The following is a 24,836-nucleotide window of genomic DNA, read 5'->3' as shown; positions in this document are numbered from 1 at the left end:
GGGGGAGGGAGAGGGAGGGAGGGAGGGGGAATTGCAAGGATTGGTACAGAGAAGGGGGAGGGAGGGAGGGGGCGGTTGCGGGGTTGGAGCAGTTGGGGAGGGCGGAGCGCGGGGAGGACACGGCATCCAGGATGGGCACATGTGCCCTTCCCTCCCCCCCACACACACCTCACCGGTTCTGGTTTAGCTTGGGCTGGTACTTACAACCCCCCCCCCCCCCCACACACACACACACACACACAGACCCTCCCGCCCCCCCCTCCCCACCTGGTGTGTGCCGCCACGAACACGCTCCTGCCGCCCTCCAGGTGCAACACCGCCTCCTTCTGAAAGCCGTCCAGCTCAAAGGGGTAGTGCAGCGCCAGCCGGGGGCGGAGCTGGGGGCGTGCGTGTGTGTGTGTGTGGGGGGGGGGGGGGCAGGGGGAGAGGGGGCAAGGGGGCGAGGGGGCAAGGGGAGTGTGGGCGAGAGGGGGGGGGGGAGTGTGGGGGAAGGTGGTGTGTAGGGTGGCGGCACGAGTGGTGGCAGCATGGGTGTGAGGAGTGGCGAAGGAAACGCGCTGGTGGGCGTGAAGAGGGTTGCGGGCATCCATACACGCTCGCACAGGCATCAACAACACGCGCACATCCCCACCTCCAGCCCTCACCCCCTCCGCCCCTCACCTCCCTCACCTCCGTCACCCCCCTCACCTCGTTGAACTGCTCCTCCACATTGCGAATGGAGTTGCGCGCCGCAAAGGGGTGCTCGGCCGTCGTGCCGGGAGCCAACTTGCCGCCGCCACCCGCCGCCGCCTTGCCGCCGCCGGCGCCGCCGCCGGCTGCACGCTTCTGGTCCCGCCGCGCCGCTGTGTCCGCCGCCGCCGCCGCCGCCCCGCCAGCCGCCGCCAGCACTTTGGCCAGCTCGCTATCCGCCTCCACCACATCTTCCGCCGCGGCCCCTGTCCCTCCTGCAACTGCTCCTGCCACCGCCTGCCCCTGCCCCCGCTCCTCCCCCTCCCCCTCCTCCTCCTCGTCTGCCGCCGTAGCTGCTGCCAGCTCCGGCTCCAGCCACAGATCCGCAAACGTGCCCGCAACACCCCCGCCCCGGCCGCCGCCGCCGCCGCCGCCCTGCAGCGCATCCGCAAGCGGCGTGATGCGCTCCCCCGACGGAGTCACCAGCGGCAGCGGCGGCAGGAATGCCACACGACCGCCGCCGCCGCCGCCGCCGGCTGTAGCAGCTGTGGAGGCGGAGGAGGCGGAGGTGGCTGCTGTTGCTACTGCCGACAGGTCAAAGGCGGCGCCGCCATCGGCCCAGGCTCCGAAGAGGCCCCGGCTCAGGCCGGGCGCACACACGGGCGGCAGACCACCTGCGGGGGCGGCATGTCGGACGGCAGGGTGAGGGGGGGGGGGTGAGGGGGTAAAGGAGTGCATGCGTGTGCGTGTGCGGGCTGTTTCCCTCAAATAGCGAACACACACTGCACTTAGCTTCTGCCCCCGTGCCCCTACACTGCGTCTCTCCACTTCTACACCCTCACCTGCCCCCTGCCCGCACCCCCCCCCCAGTGCATCCTGTACCGCTTTTCCAAACATCTTTGCAAGCCCCCCCCCCTGCCACGCCTGCTGTCTACTTCGCTACACTGCTTTGTACCAATCCTTGCACCCCCCCCCCCAAACACACACACACATACACACCCTGCACCCGCCCCCCACCCACCCGCCTCCGCCGCCTCCAGCTCCGCCAGCCACCTGCCCGACCCCGCCTCCGCCGCCGCCGGGCCGGAGGGACCCAGCACCGCCACACCGCCGCCTGCAAGTGTGCGTGTGTGCATGTATGTGTGTGTGTGGGGGGGGAGTTACATTCATGATTATTCAAGCAGTGAAGGCGTAGGGGGGGCGCATGAGTGTACAGTGCTACAGACAGTCAGGGAATGCCAGCGGTCGACTCCCCGACATGTCGCCCGCCCGCCCGCTTCATGCCCCATGTTGCATAGTGCTGCACAGTCGTGTAACCCCCTCTATCAAACTAACAAAAGGCCAAACCCGCACACCCAACTTTAATTTAGCACCCGCCCACCCGCCCCACCACACCCAACCCACGCACCCGGCATGTAGGGGGTTGCCGACACGGACACGCCCCGCCAGCTGGAGTCGCCGCCGCCGCCGCCCCGCGCCGCCAGCCGCCGCTGCAGGGCCAGGCTGTCCACACGGCCGGCGCTGGAGCCGGCGGCGGCTGTAGCAGACGAGGCTGTAGCAGACGAGGCTGCAGCACTGCTGCTGCTGCTACTGCCGGTGGTGGCCGGGGGCGGCAGTAGGTCCACCAGCCGCCAGCCCACTTCGCCCTCATCGCCACCCTGTGTGTGCAAGGATGGAAAAGAGGTGGCGGGAAGCTGGACTTGCGCAGGTGGGCACGCACGCGAGTGTGCGCTTGCTACCTCAGGCGCAGCCGGGACATAAACCCCTCCGAACAGCCGCCCCCCTTGATGAACCATGAATGAAACCCCCCGCGGCGACATTCATCGCCGGCGCCGCTCGCCCTGCTCTTCCACGACGCCTCGGCCCACTTCCCACAAGTATTATCGCTTGCAAACAACACCTCTGCCTGTGTTCCGCTCGTTTTAGTTGGTTTTGGTTTAGTTTGGGCTGGTATTTACATACCGTACCCCTCCCCCATCACAGCTGCTCCGCCCAGAATACCGGAATAACGCCGCCATCTCTCCCCCTTCCCCTCCTCGGCCCCCCCACCCGCCCCGCCCCGCCCCGCCCCGCCCCGCCCCGCACCTGCGGCGGCGGCGTGGCCTCCACCAGCGCCCCCGGCAGCGACACGTCGGGCCAGGCGGGGGCACGAGGCCACACAGCCACCAGAGGGTGGGCTGGCAGGGGGAGGGTGTGCGCGTGTGTGTAGGGGGGGAGGGGCAGGGGTTTCACAATCATGTTGACTAAGGAAGTGGCAGGCGGTCGAGGGGCAGCGATGGTACACACACAACCACACAAGAATCTGAAGCTCCAACCGCCAGAGACGGGGGAGTTTTGACATTGCGGAGTGGGACAGAGCCCCAGGGTACGCTGCGGGTTGACGCGGGTCACTCAGACTAGCCCCTCCCCCGCTCCCCCGCTCCCCCACGCCCCCCCACCCAACCCCGGCACCACACCGCTGCCGCCTGCCGGCCGCTGGCCTTGGCCGCACCGCACCTACCAGGCACACCTCATACTGCGCCCCCCTACCCAGCAGGCGTGGGAATGGTGCAATACACCCACCCTCCCCCCCCCCCACACACACACGCTCCCCCCGCTCACCCATTTCCGCCAGCAGGGCGCCTCCGCCCGCGCCCGGCCCCGCCGCCGCCGCCGGGTCTGGGTCGTGTGCCAAGTAGGCCGCCCGCACCGCCGCCAGCACAGCCTCGCAGCCGCCCGCGCCGCCCAGCGCCGGGAGCAGGTTGAGCGGTGGGGGCTGGACAGGAGGGAGGGTGGGTTTTGTGTGCAAGGCGCGAGAGACACGGCCACCGGCAAATACATTTGCATGGTGTCGGCAGACCCCTCAAGACAACTATCGTTGGAAAGGAACGAGGAACGAGGTCGCTGAACCATGAGCGAGTCTCGCACCTGCACTAACGGAGGCAGCTGCTCGCCCCGAGACGGTACCAGCACTGCATCGCCACTAGATCCATACAGCAGCTCCATTCGCGGCTGGAGCAAGGCGTCCAGCTGCGCCGAGCTCGCGTCTGGCGCCATCTTTGCTTTCTTCTGGCGATGACAAGCTGAAAGCTCCTTCAGAAGCCCATTATTCTGTTGATACCATTAAGGTTAGTAATTCAATTATTGTGGCTGAATCCTGAGCGCAGAGCAGGTCCGTGGGCAAGGGATACTTAACCGCGCTTTCGCAATACGTGCAGCAGCAAAGCAAGTGATGCCTATTTCATGCAAGCGGTTGATGTGGGCAGTCGATAGCTGTCCGGCCGCGTGGCCAGGCGCAAGGGGGGCGGGATCGGCGCTGATCGGCGGGATTGGGTTTGGCACGCTGGCATGTGGGCGCTCCGTGTCCTCGACCAAGGTGCTCCGCACGGCGCACGCGGCCACAGTGTTATGCCTTGACTAAGCAGCTCGTGACAGCATGACATGGCAGAGCAGGGTCATACAGGCCCAATCGGCGGGACCTGTGCAATCAACCCTGGACGTGGACGTGGAAGGGGACACCAAACGTCCATCGGGGACCCACTCCATCAACGGCGTGCCTATCAAAGGGACTCCGCAGCAGCGCTACAAAAGGCACCAGGCTCCCCGGCATGTGTTTATTGCCCGGACTGCAACTTGGGGAGCGGGCCAGCAGCCGCCAGCGCACGCCTGCAGCAGTGGCACACGGTGGCACTCACGGGCAGCGGCGACACGAACCGGTCTGGCATGCCCGCATGCCCCCGGACCATTAACACCAGCAAGTAAAAAAACAGCAACATTTCCTTTCACGTTCCATTGTGTGATTTATTTTATATAGACGGCTGCTAATCCTCAAAAGTTGTGTAACAATGGCATCGATTTCGGAAGGAAAGCCCAAGCGCAAATACACGCGAAAGAGCCTGCCTGTCAAGCATGAGCTTACACCAGAAGCGGCTGCAGCGCAAGCGGCCGCTCTGGACGCGCCGCTAAGCAAACTTGAAGCTGCGGAGTGCTTGATTGGAATGGCGGACCTTGTTTTCACGCAAACGGGATCCGCGCTTGCAATCAAGGCAATTGCCGGTGTGTTCGGCTTCTCAGCGGAGGCGCTGGAGGAGGGAATGCGCAGGTGGGCTGGCAATCCGTCGCTCTTTCGCACAGTCGTTGCGGCCATCTCCGTGTCAGGCATTTATGTGACCCGTCGAATACGTTATGCATGCGGGCTGTGGGGCAGTTCGTTGGACTTGTTTGCCAGGCCTCGCCAAGCCCGCGCCTGCCGCCTTCCTGCCTGCCCCGCCTGCCCGCACGGCGGTCTCACACTCACGCAATCTCCTGCCACGCACTGCAACCCGCATGACCACAGCGTGACGCAGCACGTCAAGCTCGGCGTTGCGGCGCCAGGCAGCGCCGTCGCCGCGGCCGCAGCGGCAGCCGCAGCCGCTGCCAACGGCAACGGCGCCCACGTAACGCCCGCGGCCGGCGCCGCCAGCGGCACCAAGAAGCGGCCTGCAGCAGCAGCAGCAGCAGCAGCAGCAGGCGGGGCAAACGGCAACACTGATGGCTCTGCTGCTACTGCTGCTGCTGCCGGGGGTGGCTCGGAGCCCAAGGCCAAGCGCATCAAGGCTTATGCGCCCATCCAGCTGTTCCAGTCCTTTGTGGCCAAGGTACCGCAAGGGGGTGTCATGTGGGTGGGTTGGTTTACTCTATTTCCATGGGAATGTGTTTCAACACAATCCGTATGAATCAGAGACGCGAGGACGCATGGGAGGGGGTAGCCGCTCATGCAAGACGGAGAGGGGTAACCGACTAGCCGTCGGGGCCGGGGCCGCGGTACCTTGCTGCAGAGCTCGTGTGTTTGTGTAGCGGCGGGGGTGCGTGAGGGACTGCGAGAGGCGGCGGGAGCCGGCACATGGTTTGCTGCAGTGTGTAAGCTTGTGGCCCGCTCACCCGCCCGCCTGCTTCCAAGTATTCATGCCTCAACCTGACTCGTCCGACACAGGAGCTGCCCAAGCGGCCCGAGCTCAAGGCCGGCCAGGCCATGCTGGCGGCGGCGGCGGCGGCGGTGGAGAGGGACCATGCGGCGGCGGAGGGCGGCGCCGCTGCCGGCCCGCGGCGGGGGCAGCAGATGGCGGTGGCGAGCCGCATGTGGAGGGCCCTGCCGGCTGAGGACAAGGTGTGTGTGTGTGTGTGTGCGCGCGCGTGTGAGCGTGTGTTTGACACGTAATCGTTAGGAGACCCGCCCGAACCCCGGATTTGCTTACGAACACCTTCAGAGCGCGTGCGTGTGTGTATGTTCGCGCGGGCGTGTGTGGCTCTCGCCTGGGTCGTCACCTGACTCGTCACCAGCACCAATCGCCATCAGGTCACAGGGCGCTGCCTGCCGCCCCTCGCCCCTGCCCCTCGCCCCTGCCCCTCTCCCCACCAAGTGCCCCTGCCCCGCCCCTCCTCGCACCCACCCTTCCTCGCACCCTCCCTCCCTCCCCCGCGCCTCCCTCCCTCTTCAGGCCCGGCTGGAGTCCCGCCTGCGCCCCTTCCTGGACGGCATCAACGCCCACCGAGCCACGGAGGCCGCGGCCGGTGCCGGCGCTGCTGGGGGTGGTGGCGGTGGTGGTGGTGGCAGTGGTGTGGACCTGCTGGGGCGGTACCTGGCCTGGGCGGCGGCGCACCCGGAGGGGTCACTTACGCGGCTGCTGAGGCTGGATGGAAACAAGGACGGTGAGCGGCCCGGGCACCGGTAGCGGCCGTGGGGGAGGGGGGTGGCGTCGTGGGGTTGCGCGTGTCGGAGTGCTGCTGTAGGGGTGTTGGGGCGCGCCTGTGACCCGACACGGCTCGGTGATCGCCTTTTGCCTTTTGACGTTTACCTGTTATCCAGACCTGGAAAAGGACGCGGCCAAGGCCGCGGCCAGCACCGCCACTGCAGCCAAGCCGACGGCGGCGGCGGCGGCGGTGGCGAAGCAGCCTGGTGTGATCATTCCGCTGGGCAAGGCTGCGGCTGCGTCCGCAGCGGCGGCGGCGGCGGCTGCTACGCCCATGGACGTTGATGAGGAGGAGGCGGAGGAGGAGGAGGCGGAGGGTGGGAGCGGCAGCAGCGAGGAGGAGTCCTCTTCGTCGGAAGAGGATGAGGACGAGGAGGACGAGGAGGAGGGTTCGGAGGGCTACAAGTCCGCAGCCAGCGGCAGTGACAAGGAGGAGGAGGAAGAGGAGCAGGATGAGGAGGAGGAGCAGGAGGGCGAGGACGAGGACGAGGAGGAGAGCAGCAGCGATGACAGCGACAGCAGCAGCAGCAGCTCTGACCAGGGGGAGGCTGAGGAGCAGAAGAACAAGGGGCCGGGGGGCGGTAATAAGGTGCTGACGGCGGCGGCGGCGCGGGCCGCGGGCAAGGCTGCCCGTGTGGTTGTCGCGTCTTCCTCATCGGAGGAGGACTCGTCGGAGGACGCGAAGGAGGCGCAGGAGGGCAAGGGCCATGTGGGGGTGGACAAGGGCGGCGATGGCGAGGACAGCAGTGACAGCGACAGCGACAGCGACAGCAGTGAGGTCAGCAGCAGCGACGAGGAGGAGGAGGAGGAAGACAATTAATTAGGTGAAGAGGACGAGTGAGCGGGCACACAACTACTGAGGGGGTGGTGGCGGGTTGGGGGAATGGCAGGGTCCATGTTGGAGGCAGGGTGTGGGTGGGGGCTGCAAATACCAGCCCAAACTCAACCAGACCAAGCCAAGCTCGGGGGAGTGCAGAACAGCGATTGGTGAGGTGGGGGGGGCTGGGGTGGTGTGCGCGCTTGTGTGAGGAGTTCAGAGGCAGGTGGGGCACTGATGGTGATGACGTGGTGGGGCAGGGTGTGGGGTGGGGAATGGATTTCCATGTGGCTGGTGAAGGGGCGGGGGGGTTACATGCATTAAGTTTACAAAGTGAAGTCGTAGCCAGGTACAAAGGCGTCGTTACCGATGTCTGCGGAGTCCAGCGTCCGGCGCCCAGCTCCAGTATGTCCAGGCGCTCCGAGGCTGCTGCTCTCCCAATTTGCTGCCTACTCTAAGTTGAGATGGGTTGTCCGAGCGTGTTTGACGGATGATATTGGAGTGGCCTCGCAAAAAGCAAGTGGAGAGATGGTGCGCTGCCGGTGCTGCGTGTGCGGTGCGCACCCGCCTCATGCGACGGGCGTGCTGCGTGTGGACACGCGGCCCGGCGCATGTGGGCGGCAGAGCAGGGTCAGTGCTCACTCCTGAACACCGCAAACCTAATAGAGACGTAGTGGGAATGGAGCAGTGTAGCAGTGGCTGGCGTGAGCGTCTATCTAGTCAGCCGAGGGTTGCATACCGGAATTGATGGTGCATGCGCTGCAGGGCGAAGGAACCCCGGGGTAAGCGTAAATAGCCCTAGCCCAACCCATGCGTCCGGTGGATGGAATGGCACAGCCGCGCAGCATGTACACAATCACATTTGCTCCAGTTGTGATGGATTGCTCCTGGCCCAACCCGCGCGTGGTGCCGTACCTGCCGACTGCGCATTGCTGATACCAGCAGCCAAAGTTTATCATGCCCCCATTCCACCAGGTCCTTATAGACAACAGTCATTTACGTCTCTTCCAGAGTATGGCACTCTGCTAGGAAGGCCCGTGCTGCCAAAGTTGCAGGGTTGACCGCCGGATGCCGTGGCAGTGCTCATATCTTCCATCTACACTGTAGAAATCTGCCCAAAATCCGCCGAAGGCGGAGAAAAATTTTTGGGTTTGGGTGCCGCGCATCTACGCAGGTGTAGACGTTTTTGGCCGGTTTTGGCGCAAAATGGGGGAAGCGTAGACGTTTTGGGGGGCTTGGGGGCTTAAGTGTAGATGCCGCGGTCAGGGTCATCTACGCATGTGTAGATGCCGGGTGCCTGAGGGCATCTACAAGATACGAGCACTGTGCCGTGGGCGAGAACATGGTTAGGGACGTCCTCGCCTGCGGCGGCGGCCCACCCCTGGACGATGCAAGCCCTGGCGCCACCTGAAACCACCTGAAACCTGAAAGCCGCACTCAGCCACCGAAACCTGACTGGCTCCAAACCTGACTCTACACAGCAATCCTGAGCCTGAGACTGGAAGCAAACCTGAGCCCATCAGCGGGCTTCTCCCAAAGCCAGAAACCTCAGCACGCGCTCTGCTGACCCACTACGTGCATACCGGAACTCTCACTCCATCATCAACGCCACGGCCTGCTTCAGGGCGGCCTCCAGCTTGCTGGCCTGATCCAGTGATCCCGCTGCACCCAGCAGTTGCGCCACCGGCCGTAGTGGGTCATGCACAGCAGCGGCACGCACGCCGCTGGCCCCCAGCGCTTAGTCGCCGCCTGTACCCGCCCCTCCACACGCCGCGCAGCTGCCGATGCCCTGTGCGCGAGCGCCCGCACTCCCGGCCGCCGAGGGGTCGGCACCGTACACGCCGCCAAAGCCACCGCCGGCGGCAACGGACGCGGTCCCACCCGGGCACCCGGCCGCCCAGTGAGTTCTGAGAGCGTGTGTCTGGTGTTCAGATCTTGCTTCTGGACTGAATGGCCTTGCCCGCACTCCGCCGTAAATACCCCTCAGCGGGGTCAAACGTACGGCACCCATCAATATACGGCACGTTGACTGACAGCTAAGGACTGCATGTGCAGGGGCCCAACTTGGCCATGCAACGCTGCACGTGCACCCATTCTGACAGCGCAACACTCCCATGCATGCATGCGGCCATCAAACGGCCCCCATGAGCACCCCAATCAAACATGCACGCAACGCTTTGCTTGTCTTAAGTTCGTGCGGGCCCTTATCAAGGCAAAACACACACGCCACGCCACGCACCGTGGCACACCCCTCTCTGCCTGCCCTCGACATCCCCGTGCTGCACACAAGTTATTCATCTCATACATATATACCTTACTAAAATAGGAGTCCAACGGCTTGCAGTTTGCCTTGCACGGATTGGCGGGCGGATTGCCGGGATTGGTATCCGACCTGGCGAATGCTTCGCCGGTTGACCAGCTCTTGACCGATACCAATAGTGAATTTCTTGTCATAAAGCAAGCATACTTGCTGAGGCAGCATCAGCACTCGCCAGAGCCAGACTTGACTCCAGTGACACCTTCACTTCAGTTAACCTTGGCCGATTGCAGCCGTCTTACTTGCTGTTCACAAGCACATATTAAGCTATGGGAAGCATCCTGGAGACGGCGGGCGAAGGTAAATGCGCTGGTCTGAGTTCCCTGGCTGCCCCGTTTGGATTGCCATTGCTTTCATGATGTAATGCTGGTCTCATTTCATGAGAGCGACCGTTGATGCGACAGTGCCATGCGCACGTTGCCGGTCCACCATCTGACGCCACTCTGTTCATCCTCTCTGTCCTCCACAGAACCTGCTCGCTTCAATATCAAGCTATTATTCCCCACGGGCAATACCGGTACAGGACAACCGACTTTCACCACGCGGAAGTTCGCGGGCGTGACCCGAGAGTCACTGAAAGGCGCCACCGTGCCGTTGGGCATTGGTGGTCTGAACCTGCTGCCCGCTGGCGTGGCGCCCGCTGAGTTGGCACTGGACGAGGTTGAGTTCAACACACCCGATGATGTGGAGCTGGTTGACGGCGGCACGTACCTCGTGACGCAATCGGTGGCGTCAAACCATGAGCAGGTGAGCCAGATACGCCCTTGAGTTGATGCACAAAGCTGCCAGGGGTACACGCCTTAAGCAGGTCATCAGCATGGGGGCGATGAGGGGCGAGCTGGGCGGTCGTGCATTCGCCCCTTGTGCACCTACATACATGTATGTGTGTCGCTCCTGCGTGATCACGGCGCAGGTGGACACCCTGCAATGCTGGCAGGACAGCCACATAGAGGCTGACCAGGTGGTGGGGGTCAAACACGCCGTGGCCAAGCTGCGGGCGTCTGGCCACCCCGAGGCCAAAGTGCTTTGTGCCAAGGAGCTGAAGACCGACGCCGGGATGGTGGGTTGACGTTGGGGCGGGCCAACGGTGTGATGTTTGGTTGCTGCGTGGATGCAAGCTTGCACGCATGTCACGCGTCCCGAAACAGATTCCAGCAGCAGAGCTCGTGATCTGTACTCGTACGTGAGCACTCTGCCCACCTGGTGCTGCTTACATGCCTTTATGCAGGTGGAGGTGGGTGGCATTGTCATTGCCAAAGGCTGCAGCAGCATCGTGGAGAACAAAACCAAGCTCACCGCGGAGGCGGCCGCTTCGCTGGTGGACAAGATCGCTATGATCAGGTGATGATGCTGTTGACCTCTGCGGTGAGCTTGGTTTTGTTCTCCACGATGATGCTGCAGCCTTTGGCAATGACAATGCCACCCACCTCCACCTGCATAAAGGCATGTAAGCAGCACCAGGTGGGCAGAGTGCTCACGCACGAGTACAGATCACCAGCTCTGCTGCTGGAATCTGTTTCGGGACGCATGACATGCGTGCAAGCGTGCATCCACACACCAACGTCAACCCACCATCCCGGCATCGGTCTTCAGCTCCTTGACACTCAGCACTTTGGCCTCGGGGTGGCCAGACGCCCGCAGCTTGGCCACGGCGTGTTTGACCCCCACCACCTGGTCAGCCTCTATGTGGCTGTCCTGCCAGCATTGCAGGGTGTCCACCTGCGCCGTGATCACGCAGGAGCGACACACATTTATGTTGGTGCACAAGGGGCGAATGCGCAACCGCCCAGCTGCACCAAGCAGCCGTCACCGTTCCTCAGTCACTCGCCCTGCTGCCATGACCCGCGCGCGTCGTCTTACAGCGCACGCACCGCTTGCTCGCGCCTCCTCGCCCCCATCCTGCTGTCCTGCTTAGGGCGTGTACCCCTGGCAGCTTTGTGCATCAAGCAACTCAAGGGTGCACCTGGCTCACCTGCTCATTGTTTGACGCCACCGATTGCATCACGAGGTATGTGCCGCCGTCAACCAGCTCCACATCATCGGGTGTCTTGAATTCAACCTCGTCCAGTGCCAACTCAGCGGGCGCCACGCCAGCGGGCAGCAGGTTCAGGCCACCAATGCCCAACGGCGCGGTGGCGCCTTTCAGCGACTCTCGGGTCACGCTTTCGAACTTCCGCGTGGTGGAAGTCGGTTGTCCTGATCCGGTATTGCCCGTGGGGAATAACAGCTTGATATTGAAGCGAGCAGGTTCTGTGGAGGACAGAGAGGACGAACAGAGTGGCGTCAGATGGCGGATCGGCAACGTGCGCATGGCACTGTCGTTCATGCATGAGACCAGCATTACATCATGAAAGCAATTACAATCCAAACGAGGCAGCCAGAGAACTCAGACCAGCACATCTACCGTCGCCCGCCGTCCCCAGAATGCTTCCCATCGCTTGTGAACAGCAAATGAGACGACTGCAACCGGCCAAGGTTAAGTGAAGTGAAGGTGTCACTAGAGTCAAGTCTGGCTCTGCCGAGTGCTGATGCTGCCTCAGCAAGTATGTTTGGTTATGATAAGAAATTCACTATTGGTATCGGGCAAGAGCTGGTCAACCGGCGAAGCAGTCGCCAGGTCGGATACCAATCCCGGCAATCCGCCCGCCAATCCGTGCAAGGCACATTGCACTCCTATTTTAGTAAGCTATATATGTACGAGTTAAATAACTTATGTGCAGCATGGGGCGGGATGTCGAGGGCATGCAGAGAGGGGTTTGTCCGCAAGCTGGGGGTCCTCAGTGGCGCCCCGGGCCTTACGGCCCGGACAAGCCTGGTGGGCCAGCCGCGTTTGTGACACCAATGGCCGCAGATGATACCGGAATCCTTCAATGGTTGTGTGTGGTGATCATAGGCGGGGGTCACGCGCGCGCTAGACGTCGCGACGCCTATGCTTGCTCACGGAGGGGAAGCTAGTGTGCCGCGGTGGCGTGGCGTGTGTGTTTTGCCTTGATAAGGGCCCGCACGAACTAAAGACAAAGCATTGCATGAATGTTTGGTTGGGGTGCTCATCGGGGCCGTTTGATGGCCGCGTGCATGCATGGGAGTCCTGCTCTGGGGGTCCTGTTGAGGTACTGCACTTGCATGCGCCCACGCACCTGATGCAAATACAAATAGCAGCACACCCATACACATGTTCGTGACAGACAAGTCATTTGCGTCTCTTCCAGAGCATAGCGCTCCGCTAGGCAGGCCCGTGCTGCCAAAGTTTTAGGGTTGACCATGCCTCCACACGCCGCCAGTAAGATGAGCGCTCACGTATCTGCACGGCCGTCAGCGCCGGCCTCCCTCTTGCGCGCACCCCGATAGCCCAGCAGCAAATCACTCAGTTCATGCACACAAACACACGGTGCGCCGCATACGCACGCATGCGCACCCCTCCATCCATGCGCCCTCCCCCCTGCTCACCAGCACCCCCTCGGCCCCTACCCGCAACAGCCACAGTACAGGTGGGGGAGCGCCACAGTAGCCACTAGCCTGCGTGCGCTACCTGTGCCAACTTGAGAGCGCCCGCCGACCCGCCATGCATCCAACGCCACCACCCACATCCCAATTCGCCATTCCCTCCACGCCAAGAACCTGCCAAGCGCAGCGCCGCGGCCCTCAGCTCCCCACACCAGCCTAGCTCCCCTCACCCGCCAGCTCCGGCTCAGTCTCAGCCCCAGGCCCCGCAGGCGAGTTGTGGCTCCGTGGGCCCGGGTGCCCGCAGGTGTGAGCTCCAGCTCCAGCAGCCCCGCGCCCGGCTAGTAGGCCTCTGTGGCCAGGTTCTTATCGAACATGGGTTTGCGCTTCAGGTAGCGCGTGAAGGCGGCCGTGCTCACCTGCAGCTCGTTTGTGGGTTTAAACGAGGTCAGGGAAGGGGAGGTGGGGAGGGTTGGGGTGGGGTCGGACGCGGCGTGTCGTGTCGTATCGTGTCGTGTCGTGTCGTGTTCGGGCAGGTGATGGCCCCGGGCTGCAAGGCCATACACAAACCCTGAGCCCCAAGCCGCGTAAGCTCCTCTGCCCGCCCTCACGGCTCCAGCCTCCGCCATCATCGTACACCATCCCACCCCAAAACTCCCAAGCAGTGCACACCTGATTGTACCACGGCGTATTCCCCTACCGTATCCCTCCTCCCCCTGGCAGCCTATTCCCGCCCACCTCTCACCCCCCCCCTTTCACCCCTTCCTCACCCTCCCTTCCTCCCTTCCTTCCTATCATCCCTTCCTTACCCTCCCTCCCTTCTCCCTCCCTCCCTCCCGCCCGCCCGCCCACCTTCTGCTGGTCGGGCGTGAAGCGCGGCCCCCTCAGCCCCACGGTGGGGTCGTAGGGGTCGGCGAAGGGCACCAGGTTGCGGTTGGTCTGGCTGTCCAGCGGCGGAGGCCGCGGCGGGCCCAGGGCAGTGGTGAAGGCCTGCGGGTGGGCCGACAGCATCTGCAGCGGTGGGGGTGGGGCAGAGGGGGGGGGGGGTTAATGAGTGGGTGGGAGTGGGTTGGGGTGGCGGTGAGGGGCTGGGGGCTTGGAAGCATAGATGAAGTAGTAGACCGGTCGGGATGTCAAGGGGTCAGGCACTGGCAGTGGCGGAGCCAGGACTGTGGCCGGGCGGCGGCAGCGTATGGCCTGGAGTGGCGGCGACCGGAGCCCAGAGCCCCAGACGGAGCCTGCAGCTCTGTATCCATTCTTGTCCACACCAATGCACGCCCTGCTCCTGACATCGCACCCCACAGCCCCGCGGCTGCCCCCTCCCCCCCTCCATCCCCCGCCTCCCCCTCCCCCTCCCCTCCCTGCGCAACGCTTCCTTGGCCATTGGGACCTGTGTGTTGGGCTCGGGCACATACACCATCACTTCCATCCCTCCTCTCCCCCTCTCCCCTCCCCACCCCTCCCCCTCCTCGCCTCCCCCTCCCCCTCCCTCCCCCTCACCTCGCCGCGGTGTATCTTGTCCTCCAGCAGCTCCTGCCGCCGCACCGCCTCGTAGTCCGCCGCCTGACGCAGCGTGTAGCGGGCGGGCACCACCCGGCCCGCAACCACGGCCACAGGCTGCAGGGGAGGAGGCGACAGGGGCGTGGTGACAGGGGGAGGTGAGAGGGGGAGGCGACAGGGGCGGAGGAGGGGCAGGGGGCGCGCCAGGGGGCGCGCCCAGGGTGCCCAGCACCAGGGCACATGAGCCCCCGGAGCCCCTCGGAGCGCCCCGGAGCTCCCCAGCCACCCCACCGGGTGCCGCCCCAGTCGGAGCCGCCCCACCACCGGGTGCCGCCCCGCATGCAGCAGTCGCAGCAGTCGCCACCAGCGCCTGCCCTACCCAGCAGCCGATACGTGGCCCGCCCGGACCCCGCCCCCCCCCCCTTGCTGCGCCCGCACATGCCCCCGCCGTGCCGCCTGTGCCTCACCCCGCACACCCACCCTGGGGTCCTGGCTCTCGCCCACCGTCCCCACGCGCCCCGCCGCCGCGTGCCTTCCTGCCACCCCGTGCCTCCCCCTCACATGGCCCACGCCGCCACCTCACATGGCCCCCACCCCCACCTCACATGGCCCCCGCCCCCACAACCTCTCCGTCTCGCCTGAACAGCTACACCTACCCACCCCCAACCCCAGCCGGTCCATCCGCCCGGCCTCGCCCCCAACCTACCGGGTAGATCTCCTCCTGCGCCAGCTTGGTGCTCTTACGCCGCAGCGACCCGCCCGCACTGGCCGGCCCCCCAGTGGCCCCCATGCCGCCCGAGGCCCCGCCCGGCCCCGGCTGCGTGCGGCCGTCGCCACGCAGCGGCGGCAGCCGCCCCGTCGTGCTGGGGCTGCCTCCCCCACCTCCTCCTCCCGCGCCGCCGGGCCGCTCCAGTCGCCCGCTGCCTGCCCCCAGCATCGGCCCGGACTTTCCGCCGCCGCCGCCTGCCGCCCCGGCGCTGCTGCTGAGCCAGTCCAGCTCGGGGCCCAGCTGCGCCCGCATGGCCCCCTTGAGGTGCTCCTCCACCGGCAGCGACATGATCACAGGCAGCGTGCCAGTGGCCACACTGCAGGGCAGGGGAGGAGGAGCGGAGGGTGTGGGTTGGGGTGGGTGGTGGGGAGGTTGTTGTGTGACCAGGCCGACGAGTACGGCAGGTCCCGCCATCACCATCAATAGCACGCCCACCTCAAGCGGCGGGTGGGAGGGCATGAGGGACGTAGTGGCGTGGGCCCCACCGACACGACACACGTTGTCGACCCCTCCTACCACATAGCTACATACACAAACACACACGCACACGCCGCCGCACCTGTAGGGCGAGTTGAATATGCCGGGCTGTGCGGCGGTGGACACCAGGTGGTGAAGCTTGGACACCTTGTCCGCAAACAGCCTGCGGGCGCGCTCCTCGGCCTCCTGTATTTAACAGCAAGTGTGTTGGTGTGGGTTGGTGCAGAGCCTTGCCCGGGGGTCCTGCCAATGCGGCCCCTGCATCCGGCAACCCGCGGCGCCGCAGCCCAGTCCCTTCCCACTCGCCGCCCTTCATGGTCGGGCCTCAGCGCACGCGTCGGCGTGCAGGTTACGCCCCGCTCTTTCATTTCCCCCATCCCGCCTGTTCTCTTTCCCGCCTCCCCCGTTCGCCCATTTCTTTGTCAGCAGCTTCTGCTTCCGCGCCTTCCACTAGCACTGCAACGCGTCGCTGTCAGCAGCCAGCCAAAGAGGCCCTGCGGCCGCACCTGCCGCTGCACGATGATGGCCCGCTCCGCCTCCAGGTTGAGCTCCGCCCGAATGTGGTCGTTCCGCTCTTTGACCTGTTTGAGGTACCGTTTCCGCGCGTAGTAGTCGTGTATGTGCTTCCGGCTGTAGAAGCCACGCCACCAGCGCTGTATGACGGTTGCCATGGCGTTGAAGTAAGCCTTCCGCAGCGCGCGGTTGTACTCCTCCAGTGCCCGCCTCGCTCGCAACCGCCCGAGATACCCCCGCCAGTACCGCTGAATCGTGACGGTCGTCATTCTGCAGGCGCGGGCGCGGTAAAGTGAGCACCTCGCTCAAGCTCAGAACCCGCCCGCGAGCACCTACATGAACCGTTGGAGCCTCCTTCGCACAAGAAATCCTCGAGCATAGGACTGGATAACCACAATAGCCTTGTTCTCCACATCCCTGCGGTCTTCAGCGAGCCTGCGAAGCACGAAGCGTTATTGCGCGTCCTAATCGTAGATTCATCATTATTTTTACCTGCACTTAGAGAAGTACTCCGCTATGAGCGCCGGAGCCGCGACTCGCTGGAGCTCCGCGAGCCCGGCCATTTCCTCAGCTATTGGACTACCCGATGCACGCCATGATTATGAGGATGTTAATAACTTCATGAAGCTAGCGTAAAAGCTGCAAACAGTTGCTGTTTTGTTCCAAGGCCCTTCGAGCTGCTATACAGATGTTGCGTTTAGTCCTGTGTATTCGTAGTTAGGTATAAACCTGAATATGTAGCCAGTAGAAATAATGACCTGGGGTGGAGCGAGCTGAGAGGTGAAGCTATGCGGCCCCATCTCTTCCTCTGGCAACGGCCCCCAACGTGCCATGAACCCTTCATAGGTGTGTCACGAACCCCGAGCTGCGACGTGCGCATCACCCATACTGCTTCAAAGGGATTGCGGCATCCTGCGCAACGGCCCAGGCGTCGGGGCGCCCACCTTGGCGCCCACGCGGCAGCCCACACGCAGCTCCGGAAATGGGTAAATGGGCCTCGCCTGCTGGGTGTGCTAGAAGCGCATTCGGCCGGTGCATCCAGTGATGGACCCGTTGCTTACAGCACTTGAACCTCATAAATAGCAGCTACTGGGCATGCTCAATGAAGGCGTGGGCGGCCTGGGGCACGGCATATGTGTGGTTAAGGGTGTAGGGTCGTGGGTGGAATTGCACTTGGCGTTTGCCACCCTCGGTGGATTGGATGTATGCGCCGCCCTCGCGGCGACGGCTGCCATAGTGCCATTACTCATTACCTGCTTACTTCTATGTGCTAGCTGTGGTGTTGCGGCCGGCTGCAGGCGCTCGCGAGGCCGCTGAGCCAGCGGCGGTCTCTTGAGACTTCGGCCGTGTCACCTGCTTCAGCCGCAGCGACGGCGGCGGCCACAGGCGGCGAGCGAGGGGGCGTTGGCGTTGGTGGTCAGCGGCTGCTGCTGCAGTCGGCTCTGGAAGCCGCACTCGCCAAGTCGCGCGGTGGCTTTGTGCTCTTGTCCAGGGACGGTGCCGGGGCTCGGGGCGCTGCCACATGCGGCGTGGGTGCCTGCGTGCTGTCAAGGGAGCAAAGCAGGCTGTGTAGCAGGATAGTCGGCAAAAGACACATCTAGATGCCCCAGCAGGGCGCCGATCGCAGGGTTCTATACTTGTGTTTCGTAGAACTTTTGTGTTCCGCCCACAGGCTGGGTGTAGGCCTGCGGTTGGCAAATGTGGGTCATAGCAGAGGTGTCTGCAGGGCCTGGCCTGTGTTGGCATGCCTGATGCCTGCTGTCATAGGTTCTGCGGGTGCGGGCCAGTCGGTGCGCACAGTAGTGCACTTGGGAAGTTGCGGCATGACAATATAACATCACACAGCATCGCACGCACACACTTAACACAGCAGCCCCAGCATGGGAACACGGCCGCCTGCGGCTTGTTGCTCTTCTACAACGTGTGACCCACAAGAGTCTGACCCTGGCCGCCCCTGGCCCCAAACGACGCCAGCCGCCCAGCAGCATCCTGGCACCGGGCAGCTCAACATCTCCTTTAATGCGCGCAACAGCCTCACGGGCGGGGAGGGCAACCTCACAAGCATCACTGCTACTGCACGCAACGCGTCCGCCCATGGTCCGCCGTGGCCGGTGAGTGCGGCGCCGTGTGAGGTGCGGTTTGATTCTGTTGTTGGTTATCTGGCGCTAAGCAGCCTTGTTACCACTGATAGCAGGCGTGTGCATACAAGTGCTGCCTCCCACCGCCCCATGCTACCTCGCCTCGCCCTCGACCCCACAGCGCGCCGTGCTGTCCGCCGAGCTCTGTTACTGTCGGCCGCGACGGCGACGGCGACGGCTGGACCGACCGCGGTGACCCCGACTGCTGCTGGCGCTGCGGCAACAGGTGGTGGTTGGACCCAGACGAGCAGTGCAAGGGAGTGTGCTGCGACGGCAATGTGGCCAACGGCGACGGCGACAGCGACTCCTTCTCCTGCTTCCTCTCTGGCTCCTCCCGGACCCGCGCCTCCTAGCCCCGACCCTCTCAGCCCTCCTGCTCCCGGGCATCTATTCGATGTGTTAGCGTTGGCTGGTCTTGGCGCCGCACACGCGGCCGGGACTGGAGTCCTTCAATACTTGGTAGGCAGCGCTGCCCGTTACCGAGCAGACGCTGTCCACACTTTGCGCACACCTGCTTTCACACATTCATATGCAGCTGAGTGCTTGCGCCCTGTAGTGGCCCCTGCCAAGTCCTTATGAGCACATGCGTACCTGGCTGGTGTAGTACTCGTCCATGTACACCACCGGGTGCGCGTACTTGTCCACCAGCAGGCGCAGCAGCGCCCGGTTTGGACCTCTGACTGATCTGACCTGCTGATGCAACCTCCATAGCCAGTGCATACAGTGAATACTCGGTGTCATGCTAAAACTGCCTGCAACTGCCTGTTCCCAGATGCTCCGCGCTCTCGCTGCTGCGCCCTCACAGCCCTGGTACCCCATGCGCGCCGCCGCTACTGGTCTTGATGCGCATCTACCTGGCCGGTGGCGGGTGCTTGCGCCTGAGAGGGGAGTAGCGCGGGCACAAGCATGGCGCATATGGCGAGGTGAAGACAGCCAAGGGAGCAAAGGAAGCAATGCTGTCAGGGACTACATTATTAGCATGGAAAGGAGTGCTCAGAGCGAGACTACCAGCAGCCGTGTGCACCCACGCTAGATAGCTATAATCGCAATATACTTGTACTACGCTGACCTACAACGCCGCAGGGCAAGTAACCTAGACCACCTTTTGACCCTCCAGCGCAACCCCCCTGCCATTCCCCATGCGCCATAGTCCCTCACCAGCACTTCAAGCGCCAGAGTCTGACATTGCAGGCGATGCCGGAGCCAGATTTGGGCGCTGCCCCGGGCCCTGCTGCGAGGCTGCTGAGCCCGAGTATGGAAAACGCAAGCCCTGATCCTGCCTCCCATGATGGTAGCAAGGACTTGCCCACACCTGAAGCCGTGGCTGGGAGCCACGGCTCGCCCTCCTCCACCCCTATGCCCCACCACAGACCCGGACCACATTGCCCCAAGCCCATTGCCTCCTTGCATATCATGCCGTTGTGAGCCGCCCGCCCGTTCAAATTGTGCCCGCCCCTGCCTGCCCGTTGAAGCACCCCGCGCACCTGCTCCTCCTGCACGTTCCGGCTCTCTCCAAAGCCATGTGACCTGCAAAAGTACACGTATGATTCATCAGGCAAATTGCAAACGTTATCGCTGCTCGGGGCACGTACCCGGCCGAGTCCTGCGGGTATTGAGTTGGGCCCGGAGGCACGCTGCTGCTGCCGCTCATGCTCTTAAGAATTGTAATACCTGAATCGGTGCTTGAATCGTTAATGCGGGCCACGCGGCTTTTGGTAAGCCTGGACAACAGGTGACTCCCCGGGTACACGGTCCAAGAACGGTGAAGCCCAGCAGCCTCTCAGAGGCATATCTCACTATCCAAGATTTTATGGAGCAAGCTTCGCGCGAAGGCATCTGGAAGTGCTCGACTTGCAAGTGCTCGAAAATGTCGTTGTAGCGGGGGTAGCCGTTGTTAGCGGGGGTAGCCGTTGTCCTCGGATTGTCCTCGGATTCGAGAGCCAGCTTCTCCGCCCGGATGGAAAAATCAGCCTATGTGAAATTCTCAGTTGGAGCTAATCATAAACCATTCATAATGTCACTGAGCTACGCTGGGGCTGACTCTAGGAATGAGCCGAATTGTGCGTGTCGTAGCCTCGACCCCCCCACCCCCGCGGCCCATGCGGCCTCGTCTGGAACCGTCCCGACGGGCGACGTTCCCGCCTCCCCAGAAACACACAGACACTTCTCCCACTCCTCCCACTACTTTCCCCGCCCGACCAAGTTTTCCGACCCTCCATACCGTTACCGATTTCCCCTGTTTCGCCTATCCCTCCCTCTTCAGTCGCGCGAACAGCAATTCCAATCGCTCCCTCCTCCGGTCCGCACTGGCTCATCTGTCTTTTCAGGCGCCCCCATCAATTACCGTGCCTGCCGCACATATCTCGCATGAACCGTCCTCTCCCACCCATCTGCAACGAACGTCCCGAACGTCCACCGTGTACCCCTGAACGCGCACAGCCCCCCCCCCATTGACGTTCCGTACGCCCTCTTGCTTGCGGCTAACACTGTACTGACTACTGAGAAAGTAGCAGTGGAGGCAGAGATCTGCATTCTGTGGCGCATATGTAATCCTTTTCATCCATCAGATTGCATTAATTACAAGAGGGACCTGCTGACGCAGTTCACGAGCCAGTGACGTCCATCAGGCCATCACCGCATTAGCTTTGGCGCATGGGCCGGAGTGCACAGCAGCATTCTTCGCGCGAGCGGGGTCACGACACTCAATCGGTCAGCAGTTCCCCTTCCCTAACGCCAGCGCCGTGCCAGGCCACCGCGCCACCAGCACCACCACCTAGCTGCTTGACAGCGCCACACGGACAGAGCCATTGCCTTGGGCCTTCTCACAGCAGGGGAGGTCTCACAGTGTCTTAGGCTTGACCCACCAAACCGTAAGCCCCGCCGGCCCGCCCCACGGGACAGGTAGCTGTCCGCCATCCCGCTCGCGCACTGCACTGCCCATGCATTGCCCGCACCGCGCCACACCGCGCCGGCCCCCCCTCGTTCGCCACACACACACACACACACACACACACACACACACACACACACACACACACACACACACACACACACACACACACACACACACACACACACACACACACACACACACACACACACACACACACAGAGCGCCTGCTGCGGGACCACGCCTGACGCGGCGCAGCGCGCCACCGCCCAACAGCTGCTGGATGCGGTACGCCCGTCCGCCGCTGACACATGCAAGACGCCGTAAACTGCATGTGCAGTAACCAGAAGAAAACCGCGAATGGAAGATCCTGTGTCATTGGCAGTAGGGGGCGGGTGGGCGTGGGCGTGTCGGGGGTCCAGGCGTGCGCTTGCACGTGCGTACAGGTCACACCGCTCCAAAACAGTCCACAGCTGCATGCGCACATAATTGACCCCGCGACCTCCGATGCAGCTTACCTGCTAGCTTGGTTTCGCTCGCGCTCTCATCGCCGCGCAAGTTGCCACGCACATGTTTCATTCCAATCCAACAGCCGCAGGGATCGACGCCGCACCGCCTGACAGCCACACGCCCACTCCGCTCTGCGTCAGCAGGTCCCTCTTGTAACTAATGCAATCTCAGCTCAGCCAGGCTTGCCTCCGGGCTGCGGCCGAATGGGGGCATGCAGTAGGGAGGTAAGCGTGAGCCATGCAGCCGTAAGCGCAATGTATCGGGTCTGGAAAACTGGGAGCGTTAGGTACGTGCACGGTACCCCAGCCGCACCGGTCGCACCCCACTCTCTCACCTGGTTGGCTTCCGGCTGCAGGCCACCACCGCCGCCACCACCGCCGCCACCACCACGGCTGCCGCGCCTCCGTCGCACGCTTCCTGCCATCACCTGCACGGCATATATGCCGACGGCACACTAAGTGCAGTACCCCAAAAGCACAGGTGCCCAAGGGCAGGTATCACCGAGCAACCTGCACGTATCCGCACAACTCAAATGCGTGCCGCATCTGTGCCCGGGCCCGACCCAAATGGGCCCGCGCGCGGACTGCCTCACGCGCTAGCGCTCTCTCCCACGCGCGCGCCTCCGCCCACCTGGGGGTCGTAGCGGTACACGTGGCAGTTGGTGCCGTCGCCGGCCCGCACCCCCGTGTTCACAAAGCAGGGCAGCCGCGACAACGTCTTCTTCAGCTGCGCAGGGAGCAGGTAAGGGCGGGGGAGTGGCAACACACAGCAGGTAGGTCAGTAACGGCAGGCCCCCGTCAGCTGTCAATGCCACAAGGCGTGCAGGTGCGGTCATGGAGATCGGGGTGTGCTAACGTCGCACCTGCTGTCTCCAGCGGGGCACAGCCCTGCAGTTGGGGTCCGGCCTGCTCCCGAGGAAAAGCCAGACATCAAGCGGAGGGGGAGGATGAAAAAATGGCCGTGCAGCCTAGGCGCAATACTGGGCAATACATGGCAGGCCCAAATCAATCCTCAGCACCCGACACAGCAGCACCCGACACCAGCATTCAAACTGACTGAGTGGGCAAGCACGGCAATGGAATCCCGCGCACGCGTGCAGCCCATCGGAGGAGCAGGAGCCGCAGCCGCAGTCCCCATCGCACCCCCGCCCAGCCACGCACCTCCAGTCCAGGTATGGCGCCAGCGCGGGGTCCGCCGCCATCACCTCGGACAGCTGCTGCAGTGTGCCCGCGCCGCCGGGCAGCTGCGACAGCGCGGCGGCGGTCCACTCCTGCGGGCAGCAGGCGTGACACACACATACACACACACACACACGTGCGGACTGTCTTTGCGCTTTGCTTTCCTTGTGCTCTTTAGCACACACACATACACCTTTGTGTGGGAGCGGCCAGGGCTTGCGATGGACACGTGTGGTGGGTGCGTGTGGAGCACCTCGGGGCGGGGGCCGGGGGATGGGGGGGGGGGGCGCACGAGGCACGCACACCATGTGGATAGACATCGAGTGCGTGCGTACGGCACATCATTGTAAGCGGGACCGGTAATCGGTTTGCTGACACCCACCGGCCAGCGGCATCCCGTAATCCGGTTGCTGAGTTCGGCAGAGTCTGTGGGCGCAGCGCATTCGCGACAGGTCAGTCACGCCGGCTTAGCTCATCAGCAGCAGGGAGGTGTAGCGACAAACGGCTTGAATGGGCCACGGCATTGACGGGCGCACGCAGCTCCCGTCCGACTTCCGGTCATGCCCACACGTGCATGTGGCGCTCCGCCCGCACACGCCATGCACTCTCGCCCGCCCCAACCCCCCTCACATGCCCACTCCCCACATCTATCCCAACCCCCACACACGGACACACACCCAGCGGGCACATGCCGTGGTGCGCCATGCGCTGCATGCGCTTGAGCTTGTCCTGCACCCGCGCATACACGCGGCGCGGGCCGCAGCCCAGCCCCAGCAGCAACTCGCTGCGCCCGCCGCCGCCGCTGCCGCCGCCGGCCGCTCCCTCTCGCTCTGCGCGCGGCAGGTCACACGCAAGCGGGCAGCCGCGACTTTTCAGCATTGCAGCAGGAATAGCACGTCGAAAGCATGCAAAAGCTGCACGCGGGCAGTGTTTAACTACTGAACGTGTTTGCGTCACGCGCATGTCGCTGTAAACCAAGGAACGCGTTCAGGCCCAACCCCGCGGCGTCCACACAACAAAGCACGCACCCAGCACATGCAAGGCGTCTCGTGTGCATGCCCGGTTGCCAGCCGGCAGCGATTGCAGATAGCGCCAAAGGACCTGCGTAAGCAAGCACCGGGAATGATACAAGAGTATAAGCAAAGGAGTCTCTATGCTTACGAGCGGGGCCCATGCTCTGCCCCCTGCGCACGCCACCCGGCTTCTGTGGTAGACAGGGGAGGTAGAGCTCTCTGGTGGTAGAGTTCTGCCGTACAGCGCCAGTGCCTCACCGCAATCTGCTCTCGGCGCCAGCGCACAATCAAACCATCGCCGTACGCCTGGCTCTTCCGTGTTGCTTTGCGATGCGCAGCAACAGGGCCGGCCGCCCGCTGGAGGGCCGGCGCGAGGCGGAGTGCGTTGCGGAGGACCACCGCGGCGGCTACTGTCAAGCTCGGGTATTGTGGGGCAGACCGCCTCCCGGGTGCGCGCCGCTGTGCCGCCTCAGCTCCAGAGTGAATATGATGACCTAATGGACATGTTCCAACCCCCGTCGCTGCGAGGGCTGGCGCACAGCCAGCGGCATTTCGCAAAACAAGGTCGGTTGCGGCTACGACACGTTCCATTCAATACTTATTGTTCATTTTTGGATCAAGATAGATTGGCATATGCATTACCGACGAATCAAACACGATCTCCGGTCAAACTGTCTGAGTACCGGCGCCTTTGGTCCGAGCTTTGTGTGATTGTTTCCCAAAGGATATGAAACTGTGTGTAAGTACATATGTTACTCAGCGAAGACGCAGGGGGCCTTGCATCAGTGTGGGGTCGTCCGGGAGGGGCAAAACCCGCACGCGCGATCGATGTACCTGCTTGGGCCACCACAGCATGTCATGTAATTGAAATGCTTTTAACATAGCTCGCATACGGA

At 63.5% G+C, this 24,836-nt stretch overlaps 7 protein-coding genes across 8 annotated transcripts in view; 2 read left to right on the top strand and 5 right to left on the bottom strand.

Annotated features, from left to right (window-relative positions):
- CHLRE_11g482483v5 (uncharacterized protein) overlaps positions 1-3,900 on the bottom strand; it is a 16,371-nt gene extending 12,471 nt beyond the window's left edge. For both annotated transcript variants that reach the window (XM_043067769.1, XM_043067770.1), the window contains exons 1-7: positions 3,577-3,900; positions 3,271-3,424; positions 2,755-2,846; positions 2,078-2,327; positions 1,691-1,783; positions 688-1,343; positions 268-377 (exon numbers count right to left, since the gene is read on the bottom strand). In XM_043067769.1, coding sequence (XP_042919774.1) covers positions 268-377; positions 688-1,343; positions 1,691-1,783; positions 2,078-2,327; positions 2,755-2,846; positions 3,271-3,424; positions 3,577-3,705 — 1,484 coding nt within the window. In that variant the 5' untranslated portion in view covers positions 3,706-3,900. The remainder of the gene's footprint in view (positions 1-267; positions 378-687; positions 1,344-1,690; positions 1,784-2,077; positions 2,328-2,754; positions 2,847-3,270; positions 3,425-3,576) is intronic.
- Positions 3,901-4,450: 550 nt separating this feature from the next.
- Positions 4,451-8,306, top strand: CHLRE_11g482450v5 (uncharacterized protein). Its single transcript, XM_043067768.1, has 5 exons — positions 4,451-4,750; positions 4,985-5,285; positions 5,621-5,794; positions 6,126-6,336; positions 6,494-8,306. The coding sequence occupies exons 1-5, from the start codon at positions 4,647-4,649 to the stop codon at positions 7,195-7,197; spliced, it is 1,494 nt and encodes a 497-aa protein (XP_042919773.1). The 5' UTR covers positions 4,451-4,646; the 3' UTR covers positions 7,198-8,306.
- A 1,214-nt stretch (positions 8,307-9,520) lies between these two features.
- Positions 9,521-10,974, top strand: CHLRE_11g482400v5 (uncharacterized protein). Its single transcript, XM_001697354.2, has 4 exons — positions 9,521-9,811; positions 9,981-10,258; positions 10,425-10,571; positions 10,740-10,974. Exons 1-4 carry the CDS (start codon positions 9,781-9,783, stop codon positions 10,854-10,856), a joined length of 573 nt encoding a protein of 190 aa, XP_001697406.1. The 5' UTR covers positions 9,521-9,780; the 3' UTR covers positions 10,857-10,974.
- Positions 10,975-11,018: 44 nt separating this feature from the next.
- CHLRE_11g482351v5 (uncharacterized protein) lies at positions 11,019-12,180 on the bottom strand. The gene is made up of 2 exons (XM_043067767.1): positions 11,916-12,180; positions 11,019-11,761 (listed from the first exon to the last, which is right to left on the bottom strand). Exons 1-2 carry the CDS (start codon positions 11,944-11,946, stop codon positions 11,463-11,465), a joined length of 330 nt encoding a protein of 109 aa, XP_042919772.1. The 5' UTR covers positions 11,947-12,180; the 3' UTR covers positions 11,019-11,462.
- A 340-nt stretch (positions 12,181-12,520) lies between these two features.
- CHLRE_11g482300v5 (uncharacterized protein) lies at positions 12,521-16,940 on the bottom strand. The gene is made up of 8 exons (XM_043067766.1): positions 16,704-16,940; positions 16,548-16,646; positions 16,205-16,481; positions 15,781-15,884; positions 15,159-15,537; positions 14,453-14,569; positions 13,805-13,963; positions 12,521-13,371 (listed from the first exon to the last, which is right to left on the bottom strand). Exons 1-8 carry the CDS (start codon positions 16,772-16,774, stop codon positions 13,294-13,296), a joined length of 1,284 nt encoding a protein of 427 aa, XP_042919771.1. The 5' UTR covers positions 16,775-16,940; the 3' UTR covers positions 12,521-13,293.
- Positions 16,941-18,798: 1,858 nt separating this feature from the next.
- Positions 18,799-20,370, bottom strand: CHLRE_11g482276v5 (uncharacterized protein). The gene is made up of 4 exons (XM_043067765.1): positions 19,942-20,370; positions 19,834-19,876; positions 19,508-19,528; positions 18,799-19,227 (listed from the first exon to the last, which is right to left on the bottom strand). Exons 1-4 carry the CDS (start codon positions 19,998-20,000, stop codon positions 19,180-19,182), a joined length of 171 nt encoding a protein of 56 aa, XP_042919770.1. The 5' UTR covers positions 20,001-20,370; the 3' UTR covers positions 18,799-19,179.
- A 544-nt stretch (positions 20,371-20,914) lies between these two features.
- CHLRE_11g482250v5 (uncharacterized protein) lies at positions 20,915-24,660 on the bottom strand. The gene is made up of 10 exons (XM_043067764.1): positions 24,199-24,660; positions 23,956-24,028; positions 23,605-23,757; positions 23,310-23,353; positions 22,910-23,019; positions 22,612-22,654; positions 22,380-22,475; positions 22,084-22,176; positions 21,758-21,942; positions 20,915-21,609 (listed from the first exon to the last, which is right to left on the bottom strand). The coding sequence occupies exons 1-9, from the start codon at positions 24,529-24,531 to the stop codon at positions 21,922-21,924; spliced, it is 966 nt and encodes a 321-aa protein (XP_042919769.1). The 5' UTR covers positions 24,532-24,660; the 3' UTR covers positions 20,915-21,609; positions 21,758-21,921.
- Positions 24,661-24,836: the final 176 nt, after the last annotated feature.

The sequence above is a fragment of the Chlamydomonas reinhardtii genome, chromosome 11 (assembly GCF_000002595.2).
Source record: "Chlamydomonas reinhardtii strain CC-503 cw92 mt+ chromosome 11, whole genome shotgun sequence".
In the NCBI taxonomy this organism is placed as follows: domain Eukaryota; kingdom Viridiplantae; phylum Chlorophyta; class Chlorophyceae; order Chlamydomonadales; family Chlamydomonadaceae; genus Chlamydomonas; species Chlamydomonas reinhardtii.
The sequence above is the reverse complement of the archived record's forward strand: the minus strand, read 5'-3'. Positions and strand labels throughout refer to the sequence as shown.